This window comes from Pseudorca crassidens, chromosome 4 (assembly GCF_039906515.1).
Source record: "Pseudorca crassidens isolate mPseCra1 chromosome 4, mPseCra1.hap1, whole genome shotgun sequence".
Classification (NCBI taxonomy): domain Eukaryota; kingdom Metazoa; phylum Chordata; class Mammalia; order Artiodactyla; family Delphinidae; genus Pseudorca; species Pseudorca crassidens.
The window spans coordinates 138,256,041-138,283,276 of NC_090299.1; the positions used below are offsets into that span (position 1 = coordinate 138,256,041).

The following is a 27,236-nucleotide window of genomic DNA, read 5'->3' on the forward strand; positions in this document are numbered from 1 at the left end:
AGGCTGCCCTATTTCTGGATTCCAGGGGAAATTGCAGGTGAGCCAGGTGGCTTGAGTACAGGGTGGCTTGTGCCAGGAGGAGGCCGACCCTGGACCGCTGTCTGCCACACCCTAGAGCAGACTTGTCTAAGTAGCTGGAATTTCAGAGTCTCCCTTGTATGGTGACAGATACACATCAGTACATTTTTTGTTTGTTGGCTTTCTAAACTTCTGTTATAATGATACTGCCTCAGCCGTGTTCCATTAATGTGTCTTGTTTCTTCTTAGACTCATCTTGGTCTCCTTGCTAAGTCTGAGAGATACTGTCTAGTACGTAGGGGTTAATGGAAATCTCCTATTTTCCTTGGCAGTCATCTCTTAAAGGCTCCACATTGATATGCCAAAAGCTAGTTGTCTAACAGCCAATTTGTGGAATGGCTAATTTGCTGAAAATATTTGTTTTAACTTTTTAAATTGACTGCGCTTCATTTTGTCTTTACAGCAGCACTTGGTTACGGTCGATTTGTTTTTGCCTCTGCTGCCCCAACAGCTGTAGACTTGGAGGAGATGAGTGAGGGTCACAAGAATATAGGTACAGGTGTATACAGTATGAATATGAAGAATTCTTACGGATGTTCATTTATACTAGTTTTTTTTAATGTAATCTTCATGTATTAACAAAGGATATGTGTATGAGAAATCCTCCTTTTATTCTTGACTCTATAGTATTAGAATATATTCTTCTTGTGACCTGCAATCTTGGTCTCTGGCTCTCTCTCTTATTCTCACTCCTTCCTTTTCTGTCTTTGCTGCTCCTGTTCAGAATTCCACCTTCACGTCAGCCCTAACAAATGGCTAAAGGAATAAGTACTTGTGGACAACTGTTCCGCTCTTCATCCATTTATCCTTATTCCGGTTAGATTCAGCTTCATAGGATGCTATTTTCTGACCTTACGCACAAGGCCAGTACCCTTGACGTCTTTAACTCCCAGGGCGTTGCTGCAGGATCCAGGCAGGAGGAGGACTTACTACTGGGGTGCAAATTCAGGCTCTGTGTGTGCTCTTCTCACATCAGCAGCAGCTCTGGGTACAAAGGAGAGTAGCCAGATAACGTTTTGTATTGGTTTATTTTTTCAATAAGTTTGAGTTCTAAAAAGTGGTTATTTAAACCCAAGGACTGACCATTCAAGTCAACGTGGAGAACTGGAGCTGAAATCATGTACGTGTCGTTGGTGACGTAGGCAAAACCTAAAAGTTCCTTCCAGAACTGATTGTTTCATTAGTGATGCTGAATTGATAGTGAGTCAGCATGAAGGAGATTATTTACACTGGCTCAGTTGCTGTGTTGACTGGAAACGTCAGCCATCTGAGTAAAGGTATCATTAAATCCAACACTGCCCTCTATACTCCCCACCCCGCCCCATCTGCTTCCCACCCCCGACCCAGTACTCTTTTCCAGGGTAGATTGTGAGCTTTCGTTTTGGTCGTGTGTGTGCTCGCACGCACATAGATGCAACACTAAAGCACAGTTTATTCGAAGCTGTCGTGTCGTGTGGGACTCCTCAGGTGCAAATTCAGATCCAGATACAACCACTCTATGCGATCAAGGGGTCTGAAGATCCTGAGTGACTCACAGGACTCACGGTCAGGCCAGGGCTTATAATACCGTCAGGATTTTCTTCCCCTACCCTCGTTCTTTGTTTGTCCCACTACAGACTGACTTTCTCCACAAGGTGAAAAACACGCTGCACATGGCTCCAGAGTTGGGCCATTTACAGCCTCTGCCGCTAGAGACAGATGCCTGTTCCAGATCCTGGTGTCGGAGGCAGGGAATTTCAGGCTTTCCGACTCCTGCCGGGGCGGTGGGGTCACGTGAGAGCTGGCAGCTCTGAGGTGGTGGTGGAGTGGGTTTGGGAAGAAGGAATCCTCACAAGAAGAGGGAGGCGCTGTTCCCTGAAGGAGAGGGTGGCGCACACAGGTGCCCGGAAGATAAGGTGTCTGCCGCTGGTGTGCTTGCACGTTCCTCAGGATTTACCACGAATCTGAATGCCTGTTTTAAATCACTTGGCAGACTTAACTGTAATATTGGATTTTTTTTTTCTTCCGGCTTCTTGTCAACTACAAGCTTTAATTATAATCATTCTTCAGCTGGCATGTCCTAGCGCTTCTTACTCATCTGTCAACTTGAGTTTAACACAGTTAAGGAGTCCAGGGAAAGACCCCGTCTTTGAGACAGCAGAAGGCTGAGCTGTCAACTGCCTGTCGGTTTTGTAGTCCCCAGTCATTGTTGCCAGGATTATGTTCAGCTCCTCCTTGGTTTCTCTGTGTAGTTAGAAACAGTAAGACTGTTCCTCAGTGAGTATTTGGAGACACTGCACAGGTGAAAGAGTAGGTCTTTTTTCCATCCCCATCCAGGTTAGCTATCCTAATCCTCAGGAAAAGAAAACTGGGCCTTGACTGCCGTACTTTGTGTTTTAAGATTCAGGTTAGTTTGCGGCTGACAACTACCTGGGATCCATTAAAAATTAAGTTTTTGGTTGTCTTTTCTGTCCTCTGCAGAATATGATTTCCTACAAGCTCCCAGTATCTGTCTCCAGCCCTGTCTTTTGCCAGAATGTGGGATTAAATGAGTAGAACCTTCAGTGCAGCTCAGCCCCCAAATGATTGTTGTTTCCATGGAAACAGTGGAAGGCCTCTCAATTAAAACTGCCCCTGCAGGCTGGGGAGGGTAAAAGTATGAAAATGAGTTTGAGAAGCCAAGTTCTCATCCTCCAAATTAAACCCAGAGAGGACAGTGCTCCAGGAATCTACTGACAGTTGGGACCATACTTTTTTTCGCCTTTTGGTGAGGGAGGGTCACGGTATTTCAGGCACAGGTGTGTGTTGGTTTGCTTGTTTGGCTAAATTCCTCAGGTAACTGTCCTGTTATCCATGGAGCTCTTTGTGTACAGCCGTGGAGCATGGAAGAGTGTTTGGGAACAATCTGATTTTTGCTCAGACTTTGGTGTGAATCACAAATAAAAAGCCCATTAAAAATGGATGAAATCATAGAATGGTCTTAAAACTGGAAGGAACCTAAAGGACAGTAGGTGCCAGGTTCCCCTCCTCTTCGAGAATCCCTCCTGGAGCACGGCTGAGGGAGGTTCACAGCTTCAGCTCCCGCCAGGGGAAGCCCATGTTTCTCAGGCCGCCTTCTCTGCCCCACTGCTGGAGACCCACTGGTATTAGAAAGGCCTCTTTATGCTGGAACTGACATCTTCTCCTGTCCCTTCCAGCTCTGCTGCCTCTTTTTGGTGCCAAGTAAATTGAGTCTAATTCTTCTTCCATAATTATATTGACTTTTTTTTTTTTTTTTTTGCGGTAGGCGGGCCTCTCACTGTTGTGGCCTCTCCCGTTGCGGAGCACAGGCTCCGGACGCGCAGGCTCAGCGGCCATGGCTCACGGGCCCAGCCACTCCGCGGCATGTGGGATCTTCCCGGACCGGGGCACGAACCCGTGTCCCCTGCACCGGCAGGCGGACTCTCAACCACTGCGCCACCAGGGAAGCCCAATTATGTTGACTTTTTAAAGTTTAAGAATGTTATCACACACCCTCAAAGTCCTCTCCTCCCCTGGCTGAGCAGGTCTGAAACATTAAGACCTTAAATATTACCACCTCTGTTTAAAGGCATTCTGAGGGGAGAAGTTGATTTCCTTCCAATTCTGGACCCTCACCACTGTCGCTTAGATTTTGTTTGACTTCTGGCAATTTTTGTTTTTTCTCAGCATCATTTGGGTAGGTGGAGAATTGGTTACAGTATTTCTGGGTTTTCCTTTTTCCCCCCTGGAGTATTCATAGTTCAGAGCTTGGAAATCTAAGAAACACAAGGTTGGATCAAACCATTGATCTGTGCAGTTTCACGAAGGGTGTGGTTGCCTCGTATGATGTCACCCCAGACATTAGTGAATACACCCTACATTCCTAAGTGTTTAATAATCTCTCATTTTTCATCTCTGACTTTATTTAAACTCAGCCCTTCATCTCTGACTTTATTAATCTCAGCCCTTAATCTCAGCCCTTACTCTCAGCCCTTCATCTCTGACTTTATTTAAACTCTGGCCTTTTTCATAAGGTTAAAGTTGTGCATTTTAGGAGTCCTTTGTGCCTCATACGTGTTCTATTATTAGTATCCTATTATTGTCCTTAAAGTGATTCCTGCCTACCCTGCGCCCACCCCTGCAAGAAACAGAAACCTTGTAAACAAAATTCTCTTGTTCAGTGTTCCTACAACCTTAAAATGGGTCAAAACATAGAAACCCTAAACTCAGGTGTTGATTAGTACTGACTGAAAAGTGCTGGGAAGCAAGTACACAGCTTCCACTTGGTAGAGAAAGATTATTGAAGTAGACATTCTGTTCTGATTCTAAAAAATCAATAGCTGTGTGACCTTCAGCAAATCACCAAACTTCTCTGGGTTCCGTTTTCCTCAAGGATAAAATGAGATGAGTATTCCTGTTTTTCCAGGTTGTTGGGAATGCTTTGAAAACAAATTGTTTAATATTAAGACTTTACAGCAAACTATACCATGGTACTCTGGGGGTATTTTGAGAGCTCAAAAGAAATTTAATAAGATAAGAAAATAAAGTACTGATGATATTGGGTATTTAAGACTCACATACCTCCACAATTTCAAAATAGCAGTAGCTGGCCTCTGTAAGAATGAATAGTAAATATATACCTTCCATCATAGAGGAAAACATCTCATAAAATTTCTAACTTAGGTTCTGGGTGGTATTTGATGTGGTATCACACTTAAGGGAGAAGAAATTTCTGTAAAGAAGTGGCATTGTTTGTGGAGAAATGAAATTACTCTGGGTCCTTTTGGCAGGAGAACAAACGGGTTGCAAGCCAGGGAGTAACCTTTGATTTTTAAGTCATTTAAATGAGGGTAAGGAAATACGCTAATAACTCAGTGTGGGACAGCCATGGGCACAAACCACCCAGGTGGGCTTTGGGGATCTGAGCCGGATAGGGTCTCCCAGGGAGCTCAAGGGTGGACCTGAGGTGAGTTTTCCCTGGAAAACTTTTAGGGGCTTGTGGCTGGGACTGGCTGCCCTGTTAGCTTTAAGATTCCAGCTTTCCCCTATTTCCTGAGAAGCACCAGTGATTTGAAGGTGGCCCTCGTCTGGCATCTGCGTGCCCTGGGGGTGTAAGAATGACAGACACCTCCTGGGTGTTGAGAGGTGTCTTTCTTACACATCTGTTTTTCACTCAGACCACTTACATTTGGAGATGTAGAAAGCAAAGTAACATCCACGTCTTCTCCATACAGGGTCTGGGGACGGTTTCTAGGGGTCATGTCTTTGCTTTATGTAGTTTTACCGAAAATATGAACCCACCTTGACCTTGGAAAGTAGTTTTTCTTTTCTTTTGTTTTATCTATCTCCCTATCTATCTATCTATCTATCTTTCTTTCTTTCTTTCTTTCTGTCTGGCGGTGTTTCTTGATGTGATGTGGCAGTCAGATACCTCTCAAGGTTTTCTTGGGGTGGGGTGGGGAAAGACAGTGGCAGTCATCTTTTCATGATAGAAAACTGACCCCGCCTCCTGGCACCCTGTTGTGTGTTCTTTTCCGCTTCCAGGGAGTTCTGTCCAACATCTCTTCCATCACCGATCTTGGCGGCTTTGACCCAGTTTGGCTCTTCCTCGTGGTAGGAGGAGTGATGTTCATTCTGGGATTTGCTGGGTGCATTGGAGCTCTACGGGAAAACACTTTCCTTCTCAAGTTTGTAAGTACCGCACTCTGCTCTCAGGTTGAGAGCCAAACTCTCATCTCACATCAAAAGGACACCCTGTCTACCAGCAAGAGTGAGCCGTACCGAAGGCACTGGCGAGCATGTGGCCTGGGTAATGCTTTTCTTTTAGGAGGGCTTTCTAGATACCCACCCTCCATCCTCCTCTGCCCCTGCCTCCTTAATAATATCAGCACCGGCCCCTCCCCATGCCATCCGTGGAGGCTTTGTACATGGATATCATGAGTTTGCATTCCAATCCCTAAAATCGCTTTAGGACTAAGGTAGGTCTATCTAGGTACCTAGTTTTCTTCTTTTGAATGATTTTTTGCCCCCTCTTTTAAGCACATAGTCAATAGAAAGCTGTTTAGGTAGTTGGTTTAGAGAAACCAGACGTAAGCACAGTGTCTGTGACATGTCCAGATTAAATCTGTTAAGCAGTAGGTTCTGGTGAATAAAGAGAAACAGTAAATGCATATCTCCTGTGTCCTCTGCCAGCGCAAAGGCCTCCTTTGTGTGACCAGCATAATTTTTAGATCCCTTGTGGGGTATTTGGTGTGATCATTGTCAGCATGAATATTTTTGGAGGAGGAGTTTAACCAGGGGGTAGATAAGTATTAAAAGTCGAGAATGGGCTTCCCTGATGGCCCAGTGGTTGGGAGTCCGCCTGCCGATGCAGGGGGCGCGGGTTCGTGCCCCGGTCCGGGAAGATCCCACATGCCGCGGAGCGGCTGGGCCCGTGAGCCATGGCCGCTGAGCCTGCGCATCCGGAGCCTGTGCTCCGCAACGGGAGAGGCCACAACAGTGAGAGGCCCGCGTGCCGCAAAAAAAAAAAAAAAAAAAGTCGAGAATGAAAAGTAAAAGCCTTTTCCTTTGGAGATTCCTTCCTCAAGATATCAAAATGGCCTGTGTTTACTTGTGTGTGTTTGAAATCAGTTTGGTAGGTGTAGCCAGTGGTCACCTTCAGCTAAGTGTGCCTGTCTGTCTCGAGCTTGGCATTCTGGTGAGCGTCTGTCTCACAGCCCCATGTACGACAGCATCCACGCCCCTCTCCAAGAACAGAAAATGATTTTTTAAAACCCCACCATCCTGTGGGGAGGCAAGACGGTGGGACTTTGGAAGAACAGCCTTAGCGTTATATCCCCTGTTCCTAGGGTCATTCTCTACCTCAGCTGACACATCATCATCTAACTGCATTTTCATTTGAAACAAGAGCGTTGACCAGAACTAGTCCCAACGGCCCTGCCCTATGTGATTCCCTTCCCCCGCACTTCTGCCGCATCTCCTCTGGCATCTTTTCTTGAATCGCCCTAAGAAGAGCAGACGCTGTCCCCTCACTGGCCCCCTGGGCTTTAGCTCATTTTGCATTTGGGCGGCTCTGCCTCCGACAAGGTTCTGGAGGCTGTTTTGAAAGTTCATGTGACTCCTGCTAACAGGGAAAACCAAGGGATGCTTGGTGCTGTGTACAGTTTGATGAGCAGTTGGTTCTCTGTTCTTTATACATAGGTCTGTGTTGGGAATAGTTTTCCAAGACTCCATTTGTCTTACACACACACACACACACACACACACACACACACACACACACACACACACACACACACACACACACACACACACACACACACACACACACACACACACACACACACACACACACACACACACACACACTCCCTCTCTCTCTCTCTCTCTCTCTCTCTCTCTCTCTCTCTCTCTCTTCATTCCTCACCTAGTCTTGATCTCTGGAGCCCTCAGGAGAGCTTTGTCCCTGATTGTGACCTAACAACCTGCCAGTCGTCTTGGTGTGAGATACTTCCAAATGCTTGAGCTCACCTCACTCAGCGTTTCTGTAGCCTCATTGGGCCACAGATCATACTTACTACTGGCCACTATTTTATCAGCGTTAGTCTCCTTGCTCCCCTTTAATGTGACTTAATTGCATATAGTTTCGTTTATAAGGGTAGCCTGTTTAATATAGTTGATGATTTTTGTAGTTGAAGATACCAGAGTTAACTGAACGGGCAGAAATACATACATTTCTCTAGATTGGCATCTTAATTTATGAAGTCCCACATTGGAAATGAAGAGAACTGTGTTGTTTCTTGGCTTTTTTAAGTCTTGGAGAATATTTTAAATGCCCTCTCTCTCCATTTAGTACAAACAGTCAAAACTGGCCTAGAATATGCTTTGAAGCAGGAGCTATGAAGGAAGTAGGAAGTAATGTCAACATGGCTCCAAACAGCTTCAAACATCTGATGTCATAAGGCTAAGAGAACTGCTGGGGGCAAATCCGGGAGCTTCCTGACTGACTGAGGCCCTTGGATGAAGCCTGGGAGTCAGTCTCTGCACCTTCAGAAACGGGGGAAATTAGCTCATAGGACCCGAAGGATGCTGATTTCTGCCAAATATTTGATAAGAATTTAATTTGGACTCAATTTCTGATACATGTATTATGTAACATTATGAGAAAACTTACCAGGGTGACTGGGCCTCACCTTGATAGAGGTGAGAACAAAAATCTAATTAAAACCTTTGCCTGACCTGTGTTTTGCTACTTTGCATGTGCGCGCCTGTGAACTAGCTATGATTCTCTCATTTCTACAGTGTGATAACTGTCGTATTTACATGTGTAGAGTAGTGCCCGATAAAGGAGGGAGTCGTTTTATGCGGGGGGGTAGGCATTGTGTGAAAGTGATAGGATTTTTCTTCTTTCCTTTTTTCTAGATTGAGGAAAGCTCACTTTGAAATTATGGGTACTACTGATGATTGTTAAGAACTGTTTAGATTCTGTTTCTAAAGTGAACTCATCAAGGACAGATGACCAGGAGCTCTGTGGAACCTGAGGGGCTGAGCTGGAGCGTCTGGAATTGGGACCTAGACCTTGGGGTCCTAGACTTTGGCAGGCATTTCTTTCTTCCTTCCACCCCTTCCCTCATGGCCATCCTCCCAGAATGGCACTTGGCACCCTGGATAAACACTGCCAGATGTACTGACATCTAACGTGGAAAGACCTGACCCCCCGGTCCTTTCCTACCCTCACATAAGACTGTGGGCTCTTTGGAGGCAGAGCTGTGGTCCTACTTATCCTTGCCTCTGCAAAGCCCACCTAGGCCCGAGCCTGATCTCTTGTGGGCCATTCAGTAGGTGTTTGCTGAGTGCATAAACCATTTTTGTCTTTTATTTTCGTAAGTAGCTGTAGCTTCCTTTGCACCCGTCGCCAATATATTTTCCTCTTGGTTGGCTGCATGCTGTCTGCTCGCTGAATGTAGGCACCGCAGACCGTAGCCCCTCTACCTCCCCAGCCTCTCCCTGGGTGGCAGGAGCCCTCAGGAGCTCGGCTCAGCAGGTGGCCCCAGTGCCACCCTTCCTGCCCTTGTCCACAGAAGTTTGCCTGCCGTTTACCCTCTGGTCCTTCACAGCCTCATTTCTCGTAAATGGCTTGAGCAAAATAGTTTGAAAAGGGTGAGAACATGGGGGTGGGAGGAAGTGGAAAGAACCATGGGCGTGAGCGGGACGTTGATATGACTAAGATGAGACACTTCTGGGTCTTCTAGATGAAAGGGAAATTTCTGCAGATTTATGGGCAATTTACCTTGCAACCCATGGTCTCCGGCCTTCCTTTTAAATTCCTGTTGTCTGCGTCAGCCCGAAGTCTTCCTCTGGCTGCGCGTTGATGCTATTTAAAGTATTCTGGGCCTGGTGCTTCACAAAGGAAAGCCAGCACAGCTTGCTGTCCCAAGAAAGCCCTCAGCCCAGTGGTTTCATTTTGTTTGCATCATGGGAAATTATTTTCATGTCACAGCTGCCCCCTCCTTCCCACCCAGTTCCTCTTTGACCTCTTCACCTAAAATGAACCCATCTGCTGTTGTGCCCCGTGTCGCAGGTGCAAAGGGGAGTTAACACGGTATCTGAATCCGGAAAAGGACTGTATTGCATACAGAATCAAGGCCACAGTAACAAATGACAGGCGATCTTAAAATACTGGGCTATTTTATCTTTCAGCGTTCCAAAAGCTTACTAGAGGTAGGAGCAGGTCGTTGTTCAGGCGTCTGACGAATGCATTCATCAGGAGAAATTCATTAGGCCTTAATGTGGGTCTAATGAGGCATTCCTAGTATCCACGTCTGCTTACGGGCTTTGTTGGTTAATTACCAAATGGAACACCAGAGCCCCTAAAATGTGATTATGAAGTGATTTTTAAAAATCCCTTCTTGGAGTGTAATATTCTATTAATGAATCTTAAGAAACTGAAGGTTATCTGCTTTGGCCGTGGGTAACAACCCAATGGTATTATACAGCTTTTTAGAAGGAAGCATTTGACTGTACAGGATCAAATCGCCCTTATAACTGTTGTCTGTGTGTGTGCCTTTTGTTTTAGTTTTCTGTCTTCCTGGGAATCATTTTCTTCCTGGAGCTCACTGCCGGGGTTCTGGCATTCGTTTTCAAAGACTGGATCAAAGACCAGCTGTATTTCTTTATAAACAACAACATCAGAGCGTACAGGGATGACATTGATTTGCAAAACCTCATAGACTTCACCCAGGAATATGTAAGTTTAAATTTGGTTTATTTTCAAGTTAAAAGCCTTCTCGGAAGGATGACCCCAATGAAAACTCCTCCTGGCTTCTGCACCTGCCAGCTGGAACCTACCTCTGACTTTTCTGCATGGGTTTTTGTCTGTTTGCTTGTGTATTTATCATTTTCTGACTTGTTCTAGGGCGTACACGATATGTACCCTAGTGGGAAATGTCTTATTTTCACTTACCTCAATTTCTACTAAGAACAAGGAAGAAAACTCTTAGGCAAAGAGGTTAGAGTCAAAGGTGCCCATTCCTATGGACATTTGAAGACGATTGTTTTGCTGTAGGTTTAACCCTGTTCTTTGGTGTTAGATGTGGGTTCTTTCCTATCCTTGGCCCCCTTTTTGATCATTCTCCACACTTCATAGCTCATAATGATATACTTAGTCGATAGAATGTTTATCCACAAAGTTCCTAGAATTGTGCCTATCCAAATATTATTATAGCGCCCGCAGCTAAAACTGAAAGTCAAGCCTTGGTGGCTTCTCACAAGTGAAGAACCTGTGGAGTAGAGCCATCCCACTCAGGTTTCTCAACATTACGACGTGACAGCCCCTGCGATGCGAACGAAGTAGCGGATGCCCTGCTCCACTCACAAGGCAGAATGGTATAAACAAGGGTTCGGAAGACACAGCTAGTGCCAGAATCTGATTAGCTGAGTGACCTTGGGCTAATAGGACCTTGAGCTATTTCCCCAAGAGTAAAATGGGAATAACAGTAGCAACTACTTAACTCACGGGGATATCATGCCACTCTCATAAGACGTACAATGGTTTTATATCAGGCTTCAGGTGTTATCGTCCTACACACTGACAGGCCTTTATTTGCACGCACTGAGAAACCTGGATAAGGTGAGCAGACCTGGAGAGCCGTGTCCGTGACGTTCACGTATATGGCAGAACTGGAGGGCACGCAGAAACTCAGCGGACCAGTGGCTGTCTCTTGGTTGGACAGTTTTCCAGAGTGAGCTGGGGTCCCTTTGATAAAGGGAGGAGAGGGCTGCATCGGCGCTTGCCGTGAGGGAGGCCCCCTGCCCTCCTTAGGTGCTCGGAAGTGAGCTGAACTGTGTTGCCTTTGTTCGGTGACAGCAACGACTGTCCTGGAGCCTGCTGTCCCTCGGGTGTGAAATTAAGCCCTGTTTCATCTCCTCAGCAGGCTTCACGGTTTTGTTGGGTCATAATGGATGCAGGCTCATACCTTGCCAAGTATTATTGCTGACTAGTTTGCGTGACCAATCTGATGGAGCGTTGTAGGCAAACTGGAGATGCACAGCCCAAGCGCTCGGAGGACTCGATGAGTCGGAAGACTGTGCAGATACACGTTCTCTTGAGATGCTGTCTGCCTTATATGGAGATTCTGTTATTTCATGTGATTTCACTTTTCTCTCATGGCCTTTAATACTTGGAAGTAGCTATTGGTCTTGAAACCCTTCAAATGGTCAAGGCTTGATGTTTCTTTAACTTGGAGAAGCAGGACTAGTCCAGCATGGGGAGTGTCAAAGGGGCTTATGGTGGAGCAGCCCTTGAATCAGGCCTCATTTAAGACCCACTGAATTGAACATCTTGTTGGATTATATTTTAATTAGATGATTGAATTTTCTTCAGGTTGAAAATGTAAATACACGCTCTTTTTTTATAAAAATTCAGAGTAGAAACAGATATAGAATGAAAAGTAAGCCTCTAAAACTTGGGGGAAGGTAACGAGTACGTTCACTGTCTTGCTTGTGGTGATGGTTTTATGATGTATAAGTGTGTCAAAACTTATAAAATTGTATACTTTAAATATGTGCAGTTTATTGTATGTCAATTACACCTCAATAAAATGGATTTTTTAAAAAAAACATTCAGGTGTAGAGATGGAAATTTTAAAAAAAGTAAGCCTCTAGATCTACCCACAACCCCAGCTGCCTCCTTCAGACACTACCGCTGTTTTCTGTCTTGCTTATCTCTAACTGGGCCCTGCTGTACAACTCAGGCTCTGCCCGTCTTCCACCTAACACCACGGGTCTCATCAATTGTTTTCTAAGTCTCACACCAACACATCCTTACAAACCTTCAGCCTTACCTTGGAAGCTTTTACAGGAGCCCTTTAGGTTCAGTTGGTTTAAAAATAAATTCTGAGATACAGAGAAGGTTAGAGCTGGCAGAAGCTGGGTGTGGGTCGTCCTGGCGGGTGCAAGTGTAGGCACCTGGTCGCCTCCAAGTCGAGATGTTCTAATTCTCTCCTGTTTGCTCTAGTGGCAGTGCTGTGGGGCTTTTGGAGCTGATGATTGGAACCTAAATATTTACTTCAATTGCACAGATTCCAATGCAAGTCGAGAGCGATGCGGCGTGCCCTTCTCCTGCTGTACTAAAGACCCCGCAGTAAGTGGCTGCCAGCAACCCGTTGGCCTGCTCCGCGTGTCACACCGAGAGCGTGTGTGGGATGAGCAGAGTGGGTTTTTTCTGGAAACCTCTTCTTACCCTCTTATTCCTAACTGTAGCTCCTGTAGGGGGGTTAGTGCTCAGATCTTCCCAGTAGGAGTAATCATCCCTGACATTAATTTAGCAGTACGTGCTGGTTCCTATTCTAAGCCTTTTTGTGTGTTGGCTTGAGTTTGGAACATCCCTGCTGGCAGATGCCACCATTATCTTCCCTTTTCAGGTGAAATCAAGGCCCGTGGAGTTTAAGTCACTTTCCCAAGCTCACATTGCTGGCAAGTGATGGAACCGAGCTTAGACTCAGGCAGCTGCCTCTGTTGCCTGTGATTCCTTCTTTGCGAGAAGGATGGGCTTGTGTGGAAGCTCTCTGCATTGCTTGGGGTTAGTAACCCTTTTCTTGCTGACTTAGCTCCAAAGGAATCCTAGGAATAGCAGAAGAGTTTGAGACAAGATAGGACGAGACCACTTGCAGGAAGACTGCAGCTGCCCAGACTCTGGGCCAGAATGACTACAGTCATTCTTTTTTTAAAAAAAACGGAAACAAAAACATAAAACCTGTTCACAAGCCACTCTCTTTACCACAGGTTTGATTGTATTTTGAGTCAAATCATGTGCCTGGTAGGTAGAACAGCTTAAAATGCAGCCACCCCTGCTGTAAGTTAAAAGCCAGAATTGAGGGTTAGAACAATGAATGTGAGAGAGAAGGTGCCCCTGGCCCTTCCGCCCTCTTCAGCCTCTCTCTGGCTGGTCAGTCCCCAGGTGTCCTCTCCCAGACCCGCCCTTCCCCACAAGGAGCAGAGCCGAGTGGGCGCTGATGAGTTCATGGCCGATTTTCCCCTGCAAGGTAGGGGGGTGCGGGGCTCTTTAAAAGGGGGCGTGGTTCATCTGTAAGGATACTGAATCATTATGCTGTACCCCTGAAGCTAATACAATATTGCAAATCTACTACACTTCGATTTAAAAAAAAAAGAGAGAGAGAGAAGAGGGGACAGTGGTCTGAGGTAGCAAAGCACAGCTTCTCGTAGGCTGCCCACCAGAGGTGGTCTGAAGGGGACAGAGTCGGTGAGGACTGCGCTGCCCTGCTCTGAGCCCTCAGCGGCAACGCCAGCCTTTCCCACTAGCTCACTTCTCCTTTCCTCTGAGGAGGCTGGGAGGCAAGAGAGCGCCCAGCACAGAGCCCAGGGCGCCCACCCAGGCAGTAAATGCAAGCCCTGCTCTCTCCGTCTCCAGCCCCTGCCCTGAGTTACCGTTCCATCAGAAGAATTCTGAAGATTCTTAGGTGTTGTGTCCCCCTTTCAACGACAGATCCTCTGGGTAGAGATATCTCATTCCATAAATGCTAAGCTAATAAAATCCACCCCATACCCTCCAGAGGGGAAACATAAACAAACCTAGAGCAGCGGAACCCACGTTTCTGATCAGGCCTGTAAGATTTCAGGGCATCTGTCCATGTGCTGTGTGGTCAGGGTATCATTTTTAATTATCAACATAATTCATTCTCATTGAAAAATCATTTAAATCACATACAAGTATATAGATTCAAAAGTAGAATTCCCCCCAAAAGATTATAAGTGAAGATAGTCATTATGAAAGTAATTATAAGAAACCTTTAACTGTGGTTTTTATGTCTCCAGTTTCCTAAACCCATAAGCTTCTTGAGATTATCAACTTTGAATCTAGAGCCTTCCACATAATGGAATTACTAGTCTTTCTGATATTTCCTGAGTCTCAGTTTTCCTCATTTGGAAAGGAAGGGATATTTAATACCTACTTCTGAGGATGGTTATAATAATTCCATGGAATTATGTGTAAGGGTGTTTAACATGGTGCCTGGGACGTCTGTGTGCCCAAATAAACATTTTCTGACCAGCACTTAACAGGGGTCTTCTGCTGACCCCTAGGTGGGCTTTCTCTCTGACAAGAGTGAATTTCACTCTTCTGTTTCTTTTCTCCACCAGGAAGATGTCATCAACACTCAGTGTGGCTATGATGCCAGGCAAAAACCAGTAAGTGGAAACTCATCTTGTCGCTTAGCACGAAGGGTGTTGGAGGAGCTTTTGAACTTGCTTAGTGATGCTGTGCTCTCCTCTTCCCTTCTGAAGGAAGTCGATCAGCAGATTGTAATCTACACGAAAGGCTGTGTGCCCCAGTTTGAGAAGTGGTTGCAGGACAACTTAACCATTGTGGCTGGTATTTTCATAGGCATTGCATTGCTACAGGTAAGATGGATGTCGCAGGGAAATGATGCCCTGGGAGAGCGCTCACCAGGACAGGAGCTTTGCTTATTCACCATCATTTCACAGTTTTTAAGACACATTGGAGGGCTGGGGAACAGACCTCAACTATATTTGGTTTGTATTTTATTGAAGCTCTGATTTTAGATGCTACTGTCCTGAAAGACTTTAGGAAACCTTTTTTTTTTTTTTTTTTTTCCTTTTCAAGAAAGAGAAATTGACTGGGTCAGTATTTGCCTGCTGGCATTCCAACATTGCCATGGGCTCAGTAACGTGGCATTGTGACAACCGGTCAGACAGGAATGGTCAGATGTAGAGCCTTGCCCAGTGGCAAGGCTAAGGCTTTTTGGAGTTTCACAGATACGCTCTGCTCCTTTCTCTCTCTGGGCCACCTTGCCAAAGTGCTGTGAGGGAAGAGAGCACCTACTTTTCCTCCTGGGAAGTCCCAAGAGCTAGGCTTTGCATCTTATGGTGATGTGATACCTTTAACTTAGAGGGTCACAAATGAGGCGCCATGGTTGAAAGAAATTAAAGAAGACCTAAATGAATGGAAAGCCATTCGCATTCACGGATCGGAAGACTTAATATTGTTAAGGTGACAGTACTCCCGAAATTGATGTACAGATTCAGTGCAACCCCTACCAAAATTACAACTGCCTTTTTTGCAGAAATGGACAAGCTGATCCTACCATTCATATGGAAATTCAAGGGACCCAGAATAGCAAAACAAACTTTAACAAGCACAAAGTTGGAGAATCCACACTTCCCAATTCAAAACTTACTACAAAGCTACCGTGATCGAGATAGAGCGTACTGGCATAAGGTTGGACCTACAGATTAGTGGAATGGAACTGAAAGTTCAAAAAAGCCTCTGTATCTATGGTCAGCTGATATTTTGACCAGGAAACCAAGACCATTCAATGGAGAAACAATAGTCTTTTCAACAAACGGTGCTGGACCAACTGGATATCTATATGCAAAAGATTGTATTTGGACCCCTAACTCACATCACATATAAAAATTAACTCAAAATTCCCTGGCGGTCCAGTGATTGGGACTCTGTGCTTCCACGGCAGGGGGCCTGGGTTTGATTCCTGGTTGGGGGTGGGGGGCGCTAAGATCCTGCTAGCCTCATGGTTTGGCCAAAAAATAAAAATTAACTCAAAACAGATCAAAGACCTAAATGTAAAAGGTGAAGCTATAAAAGTTTTAGAAGAAAGTAAAGGTGTAAATCTTCGTGACCTTGAATTAGGCAGTGTTTTCTTAGATATGATACCAAAAGCACAAGCAACCAAAGGAAGAATGGACAGATTGGGCTTCTTCAAAATTAAAAACTTCTGTGCTGAAAATGATTCTATCAAGAAAGTGAAAAGACAACCCACAAAATGGGAGAAAATATTTGCACATCAGTACATCTGTTAAGGATCCTGTATATAGAACATATGAAGAACAACTCAACAATAAAAGGGGACAAACGCAATTTAAAGGTGGGCAAAGGATTTGAATAGACATTTCTCCAAAGAAAATACACATTCGCTATTCGTAATGACATCGTTAACTGTGAGGGAAATTCAAATCAAAAGCACGATGACATACCACTTCAAACATATCAAGATGGCTATAATAAAAAAGACAAACCAATAACAAGAGCTGGTTAGGAGGTGGAGAAATTGGAACCCTCATACATTGCTGAAGGGAATGAAAATGATGCAGTCTCTTTGGAAAACAATTTGTCAGTTCATGAGAAAATTAAACAGAGTGACCATATGACCCAGCAATTCTACTCCTAGGTATGTGCCCAAAAGTACTGAAAACATGTTCACCCAAAAAGTACACAGATGTTCAGAGCAGCATTATTTGCAATAGCCAAAAAGTGAAAACCATCTAAATGTCCATCATCTGATGAATGGATAAACAAAATGTGGTGTATCCGTATAACGGGATGTTATTCAGCCATCGAAGAGACTGAACTACCGTTGCAACATGGACGAACCTTGGAAACATTTTGCTACGTGAAAGCAGACCAACCCAAAAGGCCATATATTATATGATCCTGTTTATATTAAATGTCCAGAATAGGCCAGTCCGTAGCAATAGAATGTGGCTTAGTGGTTGCCAGGCCTGTCGGGATGGGGGTGGGGTCTGGATGACTGCTCATGGGTACAGAGTTTCTTTTTGGGGTAACGAACATGTTCTGGGTTTAGATAGTGGTGATAGTTGCACATCCTCACGAATATACCGAAAATCACTATAAATTATACACTGTAAAAGGATGAATTTTGTGGGATGTGAATTCGATCTCAATTTTTAAAAATCAAAGATTTTTAAAAAATGGAATTCAGTGGCCAAAGAAAAGCCTAATCTAAAGTTAAAAGTTCTACTGTTTGACTGTCTTTTCCTTCCTTGCCCAGATTTTTGGGATCTGCCTGGCCCAGAACCTGGTGAGTGATATTGAAGCTGTCAGGGCTAGCTGGTAGAGCGCCTGCAACAGCTGCCTCCAGACACTGGACAGACCCCGCCTTCCTGACCCTCCATTGCGCCCAACTGATACCCATGCTGCACGGACCCTAATCACAGAGGCATCCTGCGATCCCACCTGATGGAGCTGCCATCAGAACTTAGTTTTTGGGGGGGTAGAACCGGGAAATGCTGCTCACTGACAGAATTAAAAAAAAAAAAATTAACCAGTATGAAAGTCGTTGCGCCGTGAATCTCTATTGTAGCCATGAATTTCTGGACGGTTGGATACTTACCAAATGAGAAAAAAAGGGAGGGTGGGGGACCCAGATGCACTGAATTTGTGGAAAAGGCTTGTTCTCTGCTTCGGTAGTTGGAGGTCTGCCTCCTGTGCCATGGCCTGAGGAAGTGCGTCTTTTCTAAAACTCAGCCCCTTACCTGGGAGGGCTGTGGTTTCATTTCAAGGAACTGCTACAACCATGGTCCCAAGAAGAAAACAGCTTGCCTTTAGGTTCAGATTTTGTGACCGCGTTCAACAAGGAACTTGTGTGGGCACGTCTGGTCTCTCCTGAAGTTTCTCCTCGTAAGAGAAGTTGGATATTCCTTGTGTGCTGAGCAGGGCTCTGGAACACTTCATGATGCTGAATTTTAGCAGGACAGATCTCTCTTCTGAGTAGGCCTGAGCTTTATTTATCAGTGAAATCCAAGGAGAAAATGAGGTTAATGAAGAGGTAGTAAATACTGCAGCCTACCAAATTAGTCGTTGGATTCTTTGGAAACTCTGGAATACTATGGGTTTCGTTTTGTTGTGGGTGTTTTTTTGTTTTTGTTTTCTTCCAAAAGTGAAAGCTATGATACAGTTTCTTAAATTTTAAAGATTTTTTTTTTTACTCAGCTCGAATATTAATTTTTTATATAATCTCCCTGCATGACCTGTGAATCAATCCACCAACTCCTTTACCTGCCGTCTTTTCTACAAACCTTTAAAAACGTTATTCGGTCAGCATTGATTTCGTGGGTTCACAGCCTTTAGAGATGTGTCCTCCCTGTCTGCGAAGGATCCATCTGGGCCATCGCAAATGCTTCTGTGGACTCAACACTCTCTGAACCGTGTCGGTTGATCATCGTGGCCTCTTCTGCAGCCTCCCCGTCTTTCTCTTTGAAGGGAATTAAACCCAATTCTGAAATGATGTGGATACAATCAAAGCTTCTGATGGTTTCTTTCTTCTGGTTTTAGTTCGTTTTTATTAAAAACAAATGAAAACAAAAACAAAAAAAAACCCAGCGTGCATGGCCAGAGCTCCTTCTTTTCTTAGTACAGACTCACCTTCAGGATGGTAACAAAGCACAAACTCTTTGGAGGGGAGAGCATTGATGGGGCGAGTGTTCTGTGACACAAGGTGGGAAACACTTCCAGAGACTGCCACCTGCCCCCATTCCAGGTGGGAGGGACGAGTTTTGCCCCCAGATTTTAATCATCCAGGTCCACCAGGATGTCGCACCCCCTGGGGAGGAGATGTTAGTCTGTGGAACACTGGGAAGACCACAGGTGTATTTTACGGTGATGACACACTTACCAACACAGAACTGGGCAGCCAGCTAGCATAGTTGGTGGAAACTTAGCAAGGTTTTCCATTTCAGCCCCATGTTGCATCGCTGTGGCTGATGAATGTGTCCATCTGCTCAGAGAAAGGACAAAAATTCTTTGAAAATCTAGGCTCCAGAGTTAAGGTGTGTATGACTCTGCATGTGTGTGTTTCTGTGTCTCTTTGTAGTTAGAGATGTTCGTTCCATATTCTGGCTGTAAGATTATTTTGTTTCATCTCTGCCCCCACCACTGTTGTCATTCCGTATTGTCATTCCAACATGGAGAAGACTTGAGCTCTCCAGTTGGCACTCTTGTCTTGTTTGTTACCTCATTCTCCAGTGAACTCCACCTGACCAGTTGATTAAGAATCAGGCGAGCTTCCCACCCTTTGGCACATCCAGTGAAAGGCCAAACAGCAAGTCCAAGTGAGTTCTAAATTTTAATTAATCACCCTTTATTTTTTACACTTGAGAGTGGTTGTAATTAAAGGTTGTCATTAATAAACTTGGTTCTACCTTACGTGGAGTTATGTCTGTCTTCATTCTCTCTTGCAGTTGTGAAATTCTCCAATCCAGTGGTGATCAAACTTAAGTGTGCATTGGAATCACCTGGAAAGCTTGTTAAAACACAGGTTACTGGGTCTGCCCATCCCCAGAATTTCTAATTTAGTAGGTCTTGGGTGGAGCTTGAGAACGGAATGTGCATTGCTGACACGTTTCCAGGTGACGCCGTTGCTCCTTGTCTGGGAAGGACACTTGGAAAGGCACCGTTCTGATCAGGTTCTCTCAGAGGGGAAAAGGAGAGGGGACATTTTGTGGCTGGGGAGGGGAAGGTCCCTTTGTGCTGCTGGACACGGACTGATGAGAGACGGGGGCAGAGCTGGGGATGGAGGAAAACCTCTGTCTCTGAAATCATTGTCTGCTGGTCACAATCACCTGGGCACCACGTAGAATACAGATCAGACCTTGCCCCGAGCAATTCTGGAGTGGGAGAGCCAGAGACTGTATTTTTAAGAAGTTCCCGTGAAAATTTAATGCACAGTGAGATTTAGGACCCGTGGACCTAGGTAAATCTTAATAATATTCACAGGCCTTTTATGAGAAAATAATTTCTAGCAGTCTCAGAACAGGAATCTTAAAAATCTAAGTTTTTAAGATTAAAATGCCAATGTAAATGTCCTTTCATTGTGAACTATCACCTCAGAAGCCTCTTTCAAACTATTAAAGACTATTTTCAAAGATCAAAAGAAAACAAAATGTTATGGTTCACATAGTATTCTCAGACCCTGACACTATGTCTCAATACTTGTTTGAGAAACAATGTGCCTCACTTTCCTGGATATTTAAGACAGAAATGTTATTTTGACTATAAGGAAATTTATCAGGGGTAACTGGAGATAACTAATCCCTATTTCTTGAGTTTTCTTAGCTGTGCTATAGAGATGATCTGTGCACGTGAGGTAATTGGCCCTCCTTGTTCAGAGCAAACTCTGGGCCAACAAAGGAGAAATGTTACAGCTCAGAGGTAACAAGGTGCTTTGTCTACAAAACTCAGAACTTACAGGAGGTTTCTTCCATATTTAGAAGGGGATGATTATTAAATTTCTCTATCTCCGTTGTTTGACCAGCTCCCACAAACATCATTGGTTTCTATGATTTAAAAATATCTGATAGTTTTTTTTTTTTTGAAATGAATGCAGGAATTCAAAAGCAGAATTTCGTGTCATGAAGCACTTGAAATAGAAGTGCCTTTCCTTGTCCTCCCTCCTCCTCGCAAAGAATAAACCTCTGCTTCTCTTGCAGCTTTCTTCCCGCCCCAGGTCTCAGTCAGCCTTCTCTCAAGGGGGTGCTGAGAAGTGTCTCTTGGCTGCTTCTTATGCAGACTGTTTCCTCCTCCGTGCCGTCCGTGTGTGTGTGTGTGTGTGTGTGTGTGTAGGGGGTGTGTGTGTGTGTGTGTGTGTAGGGGGTGGGTGGATGCACTAATTCTGCAGTTTCCTGGTTCTGCGGCCTTGGACCAGAGCCCTGGGAAGCCGGTGGGCTGAACAATGAGAAGCCTGAGCCCAGCGACCTGGCAGGCCTTCCCCAGCTCTTTGTCATTTATTCCACGAAGCCCTCCTCCTCTAGGGAAATCCTGTTGAGACCTCCAAGGAAGAACTGGGAAGCTCTCCATAAACGCTGGCCAATGAGGTTGGTGGCCAGCTCTCTCCAGGGAGGCCGGGGGGCTGTTTCTAAGTGATGCCCTTTCAGCAGTAGGAGGCCTAGTCTTTGAATGAGAAGGAAAATGCACTGTTTGGAAATACTTTAGTTTGGGCCTTATCATGGTGACATGATAAAGTCTATACATGACAACAGACAAGACAGATGTATCTAGGTGTGGGTAGGGGACAGAGAAGGGAAGCCAAATTCTGCACGGGACCGAAGCCATCTGTAGACTTGAGCGTTTCTTTTTTTGGAAGAGTTTGTGACAGAAGAGTTTATAAAATTATGGTTTTTAAGACTTCTTTGAGGAATTAAATAGAGTTTCCTTTGGGGAGTGTTCATGCTGAGTAGTACTCTTGTAAGCTTGGCACCAAGGAGAGGATGGGTGCCTGAGTGAGTTCATCCTGGTATCCTTTAACCTAAACCAAACTCCTCAGGACCTGCCCTGGCCAGTAATTCCTTCACTTCCAGGAACCCCCAACAGAAGGAAAGCTGAAGGAAGAGCAGGTTCGTTCCTGGGCTTTACTCTGTAAATTTACTCTGAAAAGAAAATGGTAGCATGCAAACAAGGTGGTGCTTCGCATGGTGTTGCGCTCCACTGAACTACGTGTAGGAGAGGACCAGCTAGAAAGCTGCCTTTTAAACCTGGAGCTTGTCAGCTTGTATTAGCTTTTGCTTTTGCAGAACGACTGGTTTGAAAGGAACGTTTTAACAGCCTGCCCTCTAGTGGCGACCTTGTAGAACCACTCCTGACTTGAGTTGGAAGAGTCACTACAGTCTATTCAGAGGCCCTTGCTCTTTGGAGAAACGTGAGGGTGTACAGCTGTATGTTGCTTGCTTAGGGTGGGTAGGTGCTTTATTCCTTTGACACTCCTGAAAAATGACATGACAGAGTTTGTTTTGGAAAGTTAGGGAGCAGGTGTTAAGCTCCCTTCACCATCTAAGTCCCAATCTTATGGCTGGGACTTTCCAGGTCACTGTAGCAATGTGTACACGTTGAAGCTGGGCCCTGTCCTCCTGCCTAGGCTCAGACAAAGTTTCTAGACGGGGTGGAGACAGTCTGAAACTGCTAATCTACCAGGCAAGAGGCACTGCCTCGGTCAAAATGCCCAACGAGGAGGGGAGGTGCACTGACCTTTTACACTTTCCCTCCCAGCTCGCCCCTACTCTCCACTGGCACTCTGGAGGCTTCTGTGACACAAGGCCCCAGTGTCCTGATCTGCATCTGTATTCCTCTTCAAGACAAGCAAGTCTCCTGAAACAAAGATTAGCTATTCCTTGTATTCCCTCTAAAAGCACCCCTGTGGAGTGTGCTTTGATCTGAGAATTTGCAACCTTGATTTTAAAGGCTGTGAAGACTGGTAGAGTGTTCCTGACTGTAACTTGTGTTTTAGGAGTTTGTTATAGGTTGCATTGCGTCTTCCAAAAATTCATGTGAAGTCCTAACCTCCAGGACCTCAGAATGTGACCTTATTTGGAAATAGCGTTGTTGCAGACGTAATTACAATGAGGTCATACTGGGTGGGTTCCTACTCCAGTAGATTATTGTCCTTATAAAAAGGGGAAACTTGGACGCAGACATGCACACAGGGAGAAAGCCATATGAACGTGAAGGCAGAGATCAGGCGATGCATCTGTAAGGCAAGGAATGCGAAAGACTGCGAATGGGTCACCAGAAGCCAGGAGAGAGTCATGGAATCGACCCTCCCCCAGAGCCTCCAGAAGGAGCCAACCCTGAACTTTTAGCCTCCAGAATTATGAAACAATAAATTTCTGTGCCTTAAGCCATCTACATTGTGGCTTATTAGGAACCTAATAGAGTTTGAGCAGCTATTGCTGGCTTTCAGGCTGGAAATGGTAGGACCATGTGCTGCTTTTAGCTGGTAGAATGTGTATGTGGCTCTTATTATTTGAGTGGATGCACCCGAACATGGCTAAGGACTTGCTCTCTGTATCTGCTTTCAGCTCTTTGAAAACAGCCTTGATACGTTTTGTGGGGCATTTAAAACAAGGGATGCTTTATTACATGATGATTAAAAATGGTCACACTGGGGTGGAGTCAAGACGCTGTACTAGGAGGATGCAGAATTTGCGTCTCCTTCCAACGAGGGCACCTGCCAGGCACCAGTGGGGGACCACGGACACCTAAGGGGACAGGAGGAACCCCCAGCTACCGGGTAGGATGTGGGGCGTGGGGGGAGTGAGGGGGGAGGAGAAGTGGAGGAGGGATGGGACTGGCGCCTCTGAGGGGTGGCTGGGGCAGGGGAGGAGTTCCTACACCCAGCGGGACCCACCCACGGTTAGGGGTCCAGTGGGGACAGGGGAGACCCTGTGGGAGACAGTGGGGGAGGGATGCAAAGGAACAGAAGGGAACGTGGCCTGTGCTTTCCCTGTCCACTTAGGCACCAGGGAGCCTGTTTGGCTCCTGGGCCTAATCCTCTGCCCTCGGAGCCTCCCTCCTGCCACGCAGAGCCCAAGCTCCACCCTTACACCCCCACCCAGGGCCCCACCTCTTCACTTGGAGACCCCCTCCAAGGCGCTGGGCCTAAACCCCACCCACACACCCTCACTCAGGGTCCTACCTCCAAAGTCTGGACCTCCACACCCCAGAGGCCCTCCTTTCCAGGTGCTGCCTCTCCCCTTCCGGAGGTCCTAAGCAGAGGCCCCGCCCCATGCTTGAATGTAGCCCGGCCTGGGTCCCGCCCCACCCAAAACCCTGCCCCTGCCTAAGTTCCACCCCCCCCCCGCCTAAACTCCACCCCCATAGCCAAGGTTTTTTTTTTTTTTTTTCTTGTTCCTGTTTTAGATTGGGGTTCTGTTTTACCTTGTTGATTCTTTTAAATTTTTTATTTTTCCTAACAAATCTTTTATTTTTCTAATTTTATTTTATTCTCTATAATTTGTTATTGCTCTCTCCTTTTGGCTTGTCCCCTCACCCTTTTTTGTTTCTTTTCTCTGTTGTAGTTTTATTTTACCTTGTTGCAGTTGTTTCAATTATAGTTTTATTGTTCCTAATATATTGTAAATTTTTCTACTTGTATTTAGTTTTTTATTCCTCGATATTGTACTGCTCCTTTTTTTTTCTTTCTTCCTTTTTTTTTTTTTTTTTTTTTAATTTACCGCTCCACAAAGCTTGCGGGATCTTGGTTCCCAGGCCGGATGTCGGGCCCGAGCTCCAGTGGGAAGACGTCCAAGTCCAAACCGCTGGACTAACAGAGAACCTCAGACCCCAGAGAATATCAATCGAGTGAGGCCTTCCGGAGGTCCTCATCTCAGCACCAAGACCTGGCTCTATCCAACTGCCTGCAAACTCCAGTGCTGGATGTCTCAGGCCAAGCAAGCAGTAAGACAGGAATACAGCACCACTCATCAAAAAAAAAAAAATTGAAACAACAAAATAATATGTTACAGATGAAAGAGCAAGGTAAAAACCTATAAGACCAAATAAATGAAGAGGAAATAGGCAACCTACCTGAAAAACAATTCAGAGTAATGATAGTAAAGATGATCCAAAATCTCGGAAGCAGAAAGGAGAAAATACAAGAAACATTTAACAAAAATCTAGAAGAACAAAAGAGCAAACAGTGATGAACAACACAATTACTGAAAATAAAAATGCTCTAGAAGGAACCAATAACAGAATAACTGAGGCAAAAGAACGGATAAGTGAAGAAGAACGGAAGATGAAATGCTGCAAATAACTGAGAGGGAGCAGAATAAAGAAAAAAGAAGGAAAAGAATTCAGGACAGTCTCAGAGACCTCTGGCGCAACATTAAACACACCAACATTCGAATTATAGGGGTTCCAGAAGAAGAAGAGAAAAAGAAAAGGTCTGAGAAAATATTTGAAAAGATTATAGTCAAAAACTTCCCTAACTTGGGAAAGGAAATAGTCAATCAAGTCCAGGAAGCACAGAGAGTCCCACACAGGATAAACACAAAGAGAAACATGCCAAGACACATATTAATCAAACTATCAAAAATTAAATACAAAGAAAAAATATGAAAACAGCAAGGGAAAAATAACATACAAGGGAATCCCCATAAGGTTAACAGCTGATTTTTCAGTAGAAACTCTGCAAGCCAGAAGGGAGTGGCAGGACATATTTAAAGGGATGAAAGGGAAAAAACTACAACTAAGATTACTCTACCCAGCAAGGATCTCATTCAGATTTGATGGAGAAATTAAAACCTTTACAGATAAGCAAAAGCTAAGAGAATTCAGCACCACCCAACCAGCTTTACAACAAATGCTAAAGGAACTTCTCTAGGCAGGAAACACAAGAAAAGGAAAAGACGTACAAAAACAAACCCAAAACAATTGAGAAAATGGTAATAGGAACATACCTATTGATAATTACCTTAAATGTAAATGGATTAAGTGTTCCAACCAAAAGGCATAGATTGGCTGAATGGATACAAAATCAAGACCCGTATATGTGCTGTCTACAAGAGATCCACTTCAGATCTAAGGACACATACAGACTGAAAGTGAGGGGATGGAAAAAGAGATTCCATGCAAATGGAAATCAAAAGTAAGCTGGAGTAGCAATTCTCATATCAGACAAAATAGACTTTAAAATAAAGACTATTACAAGAGACAAAGAAGGACCCTACATAATGATCAAGGGATCAATCCAAGAAGAAGATATAACAATTGTAAATATTTATGCACCCAACATAGGAGCACCTCAATACCTAAGGCAAATGCTAACAGCCATTAAAAGGGGAAATCGACAGTAACACAATCATAACGGGAATTTAACACCCCACTTTCACCAATGGACAGATCATCCAAAATGAAAATAAATAAGGAAACACAAGCTTTAAATGATACATTAAACAAGATGGACTTAATTGATGTTTCTAGGACATTCCATCCAAAAACAACAGAATACACTTTCTTCTCAAGTGCTCATGGAACATTCTCCAGGATAGATCATATTTGGGTCACAGATCAAGCCTTTTTAGATTTAAGAAAATTGAAATTGTATCAAGTATCTTTTTTGACCACAATGCTATGAGACTAGATACCAATTACAGGAAAAAAATCTGTAAAAAATACAAACAGATGGAGGCTAAACAATACACTATTAAATAACCAAGAGATCACTGAAGAAATCAAAGAAGAAATCAAAAAATACCTAGAAACAAATGACAATGAAAACATGACGACCCACAACCTATGGGATGCAGCAAAAGGAGTTCTAAGAGGGAAGTTTATAGCAATGCAATCCTACCTCAAGAAACAAGGAACATCTCAAATAAGCAACCTAACCTTCCACCTAAAGCAATTAGAAAAACAACAACAACAACAACAACAAAAACCCCAAAGTTAGCAGAAGGAAAGAAGTCATAAAGATCAGATCAGAAATAAATGAAAAAGAAATGAGGGAAACAGTAGCAAAGATCAATAATACTAAAGGCTGGTTCTTTGAGAAGGTGAACAATATTGATAAACCATTAGCCAGACTCATCAAGCACAAAAAGAAGACTCAAATCAACAGAATTAGAAATGAAAAAGGAGAAGTAACAACTGACACTGCAGAAATACAAAGGATCATGAGAGATTACTACAAGAAACTATGCCAATAAAATGGACAACCTGGAAGAAATGGACAAGTTCTTAGAAATGCACAACCTTCTGAGACTGAACCAGGAAGAAATAGAAAATATGAACAGACCAATCACAAGCACTGAAATTGAAACTGTGATTAAAAATCTTCCAACGAACAAAAGCCCAGGAGCAGATGGCTTCACAGGAGAATTCTATCAAACATTTAGAGAAGACGTAACACCTATCCTTCTCAAACTCTTCCAAAATATAGCAGAGGGGCTTCCCTGGTGGCGCAGTGGTTGGGAGTCCGCCTGCCGATGCAGGGGACGCGGGTTCGTGCCCCAGTCCGGGAGGATCCCACATGCCGCGGAATGGCTAGGCCCATGGGCCATGGCCGCTGGGCCTGCGCGTCCGCAGCCTGTGCTCCGCAGTGGAAGAGGCCACAGCA

The 27,236-nt window shown here is 44.7% G+C and overlaps 1 protein-coding gene and 1 long non-coding RNA gene across 4 annotated transcripts in view; both read left to right on the plus strand.

Annotated features, from left to right (window-relative positions):
• The window catches only part of TSPAN5 (tetraspanin 5), a 174,970-nt gene extending 155,418 nt beyond the window's left edge, over positions 1-19,552 (plus strand). For 2 of the 3 annotated variants that reach the window (XM_067736908.1, XM_067736909.1), the window contains 6 exons: positions 5,602-5,748; positions 10,133-10,303; positions 12,572-12,697; positions 14,713-14,760; positions 14,857-14,973; positions 17,400-19,552. In XM_067736908.1, the coding sequence (XP_067593009.1) occupies positions 5,602-5,748; positions 10,133-10,303; positions 12,572-12,697; positions 14,713-14,760; positions 14,857-14,973; positions 17,400-17,465 (675 nt within the window). In that variant the 3' untranslated portion in view covers positions 17,466-19,552. The remainder of the gene's footprint in view (positions 1-5,601; positions 5,749-10,132; positions 10,304-12,571; positions 12,698-14,712; positions 14,761-14,856; positions 14,974-17,399) is intronic. The other variant, XM_067736910.1, reaches the window with a different exon arrangement.
• Positions 19,553-21,002: 1,450 nt separating this feature from the next.
• LOC137224023 (uncharacterized) overlaps positions 21,003-27,236 on the plus strand; it is a 32,006-nt gene continuing 25,772 nt past the window's right edge. Inside the window, exons 1-2 of the long non-coding RNA XR_010943185.1 lie at positions 21,003-21,219; positions 23,197-23,408. This is a non-coding gene — a long non-coding RNA (uncharacterized lncRNA). The remainder of the gene's footprint in view (positions 21,220-23,196; positions 23,409-27,236) is intronic.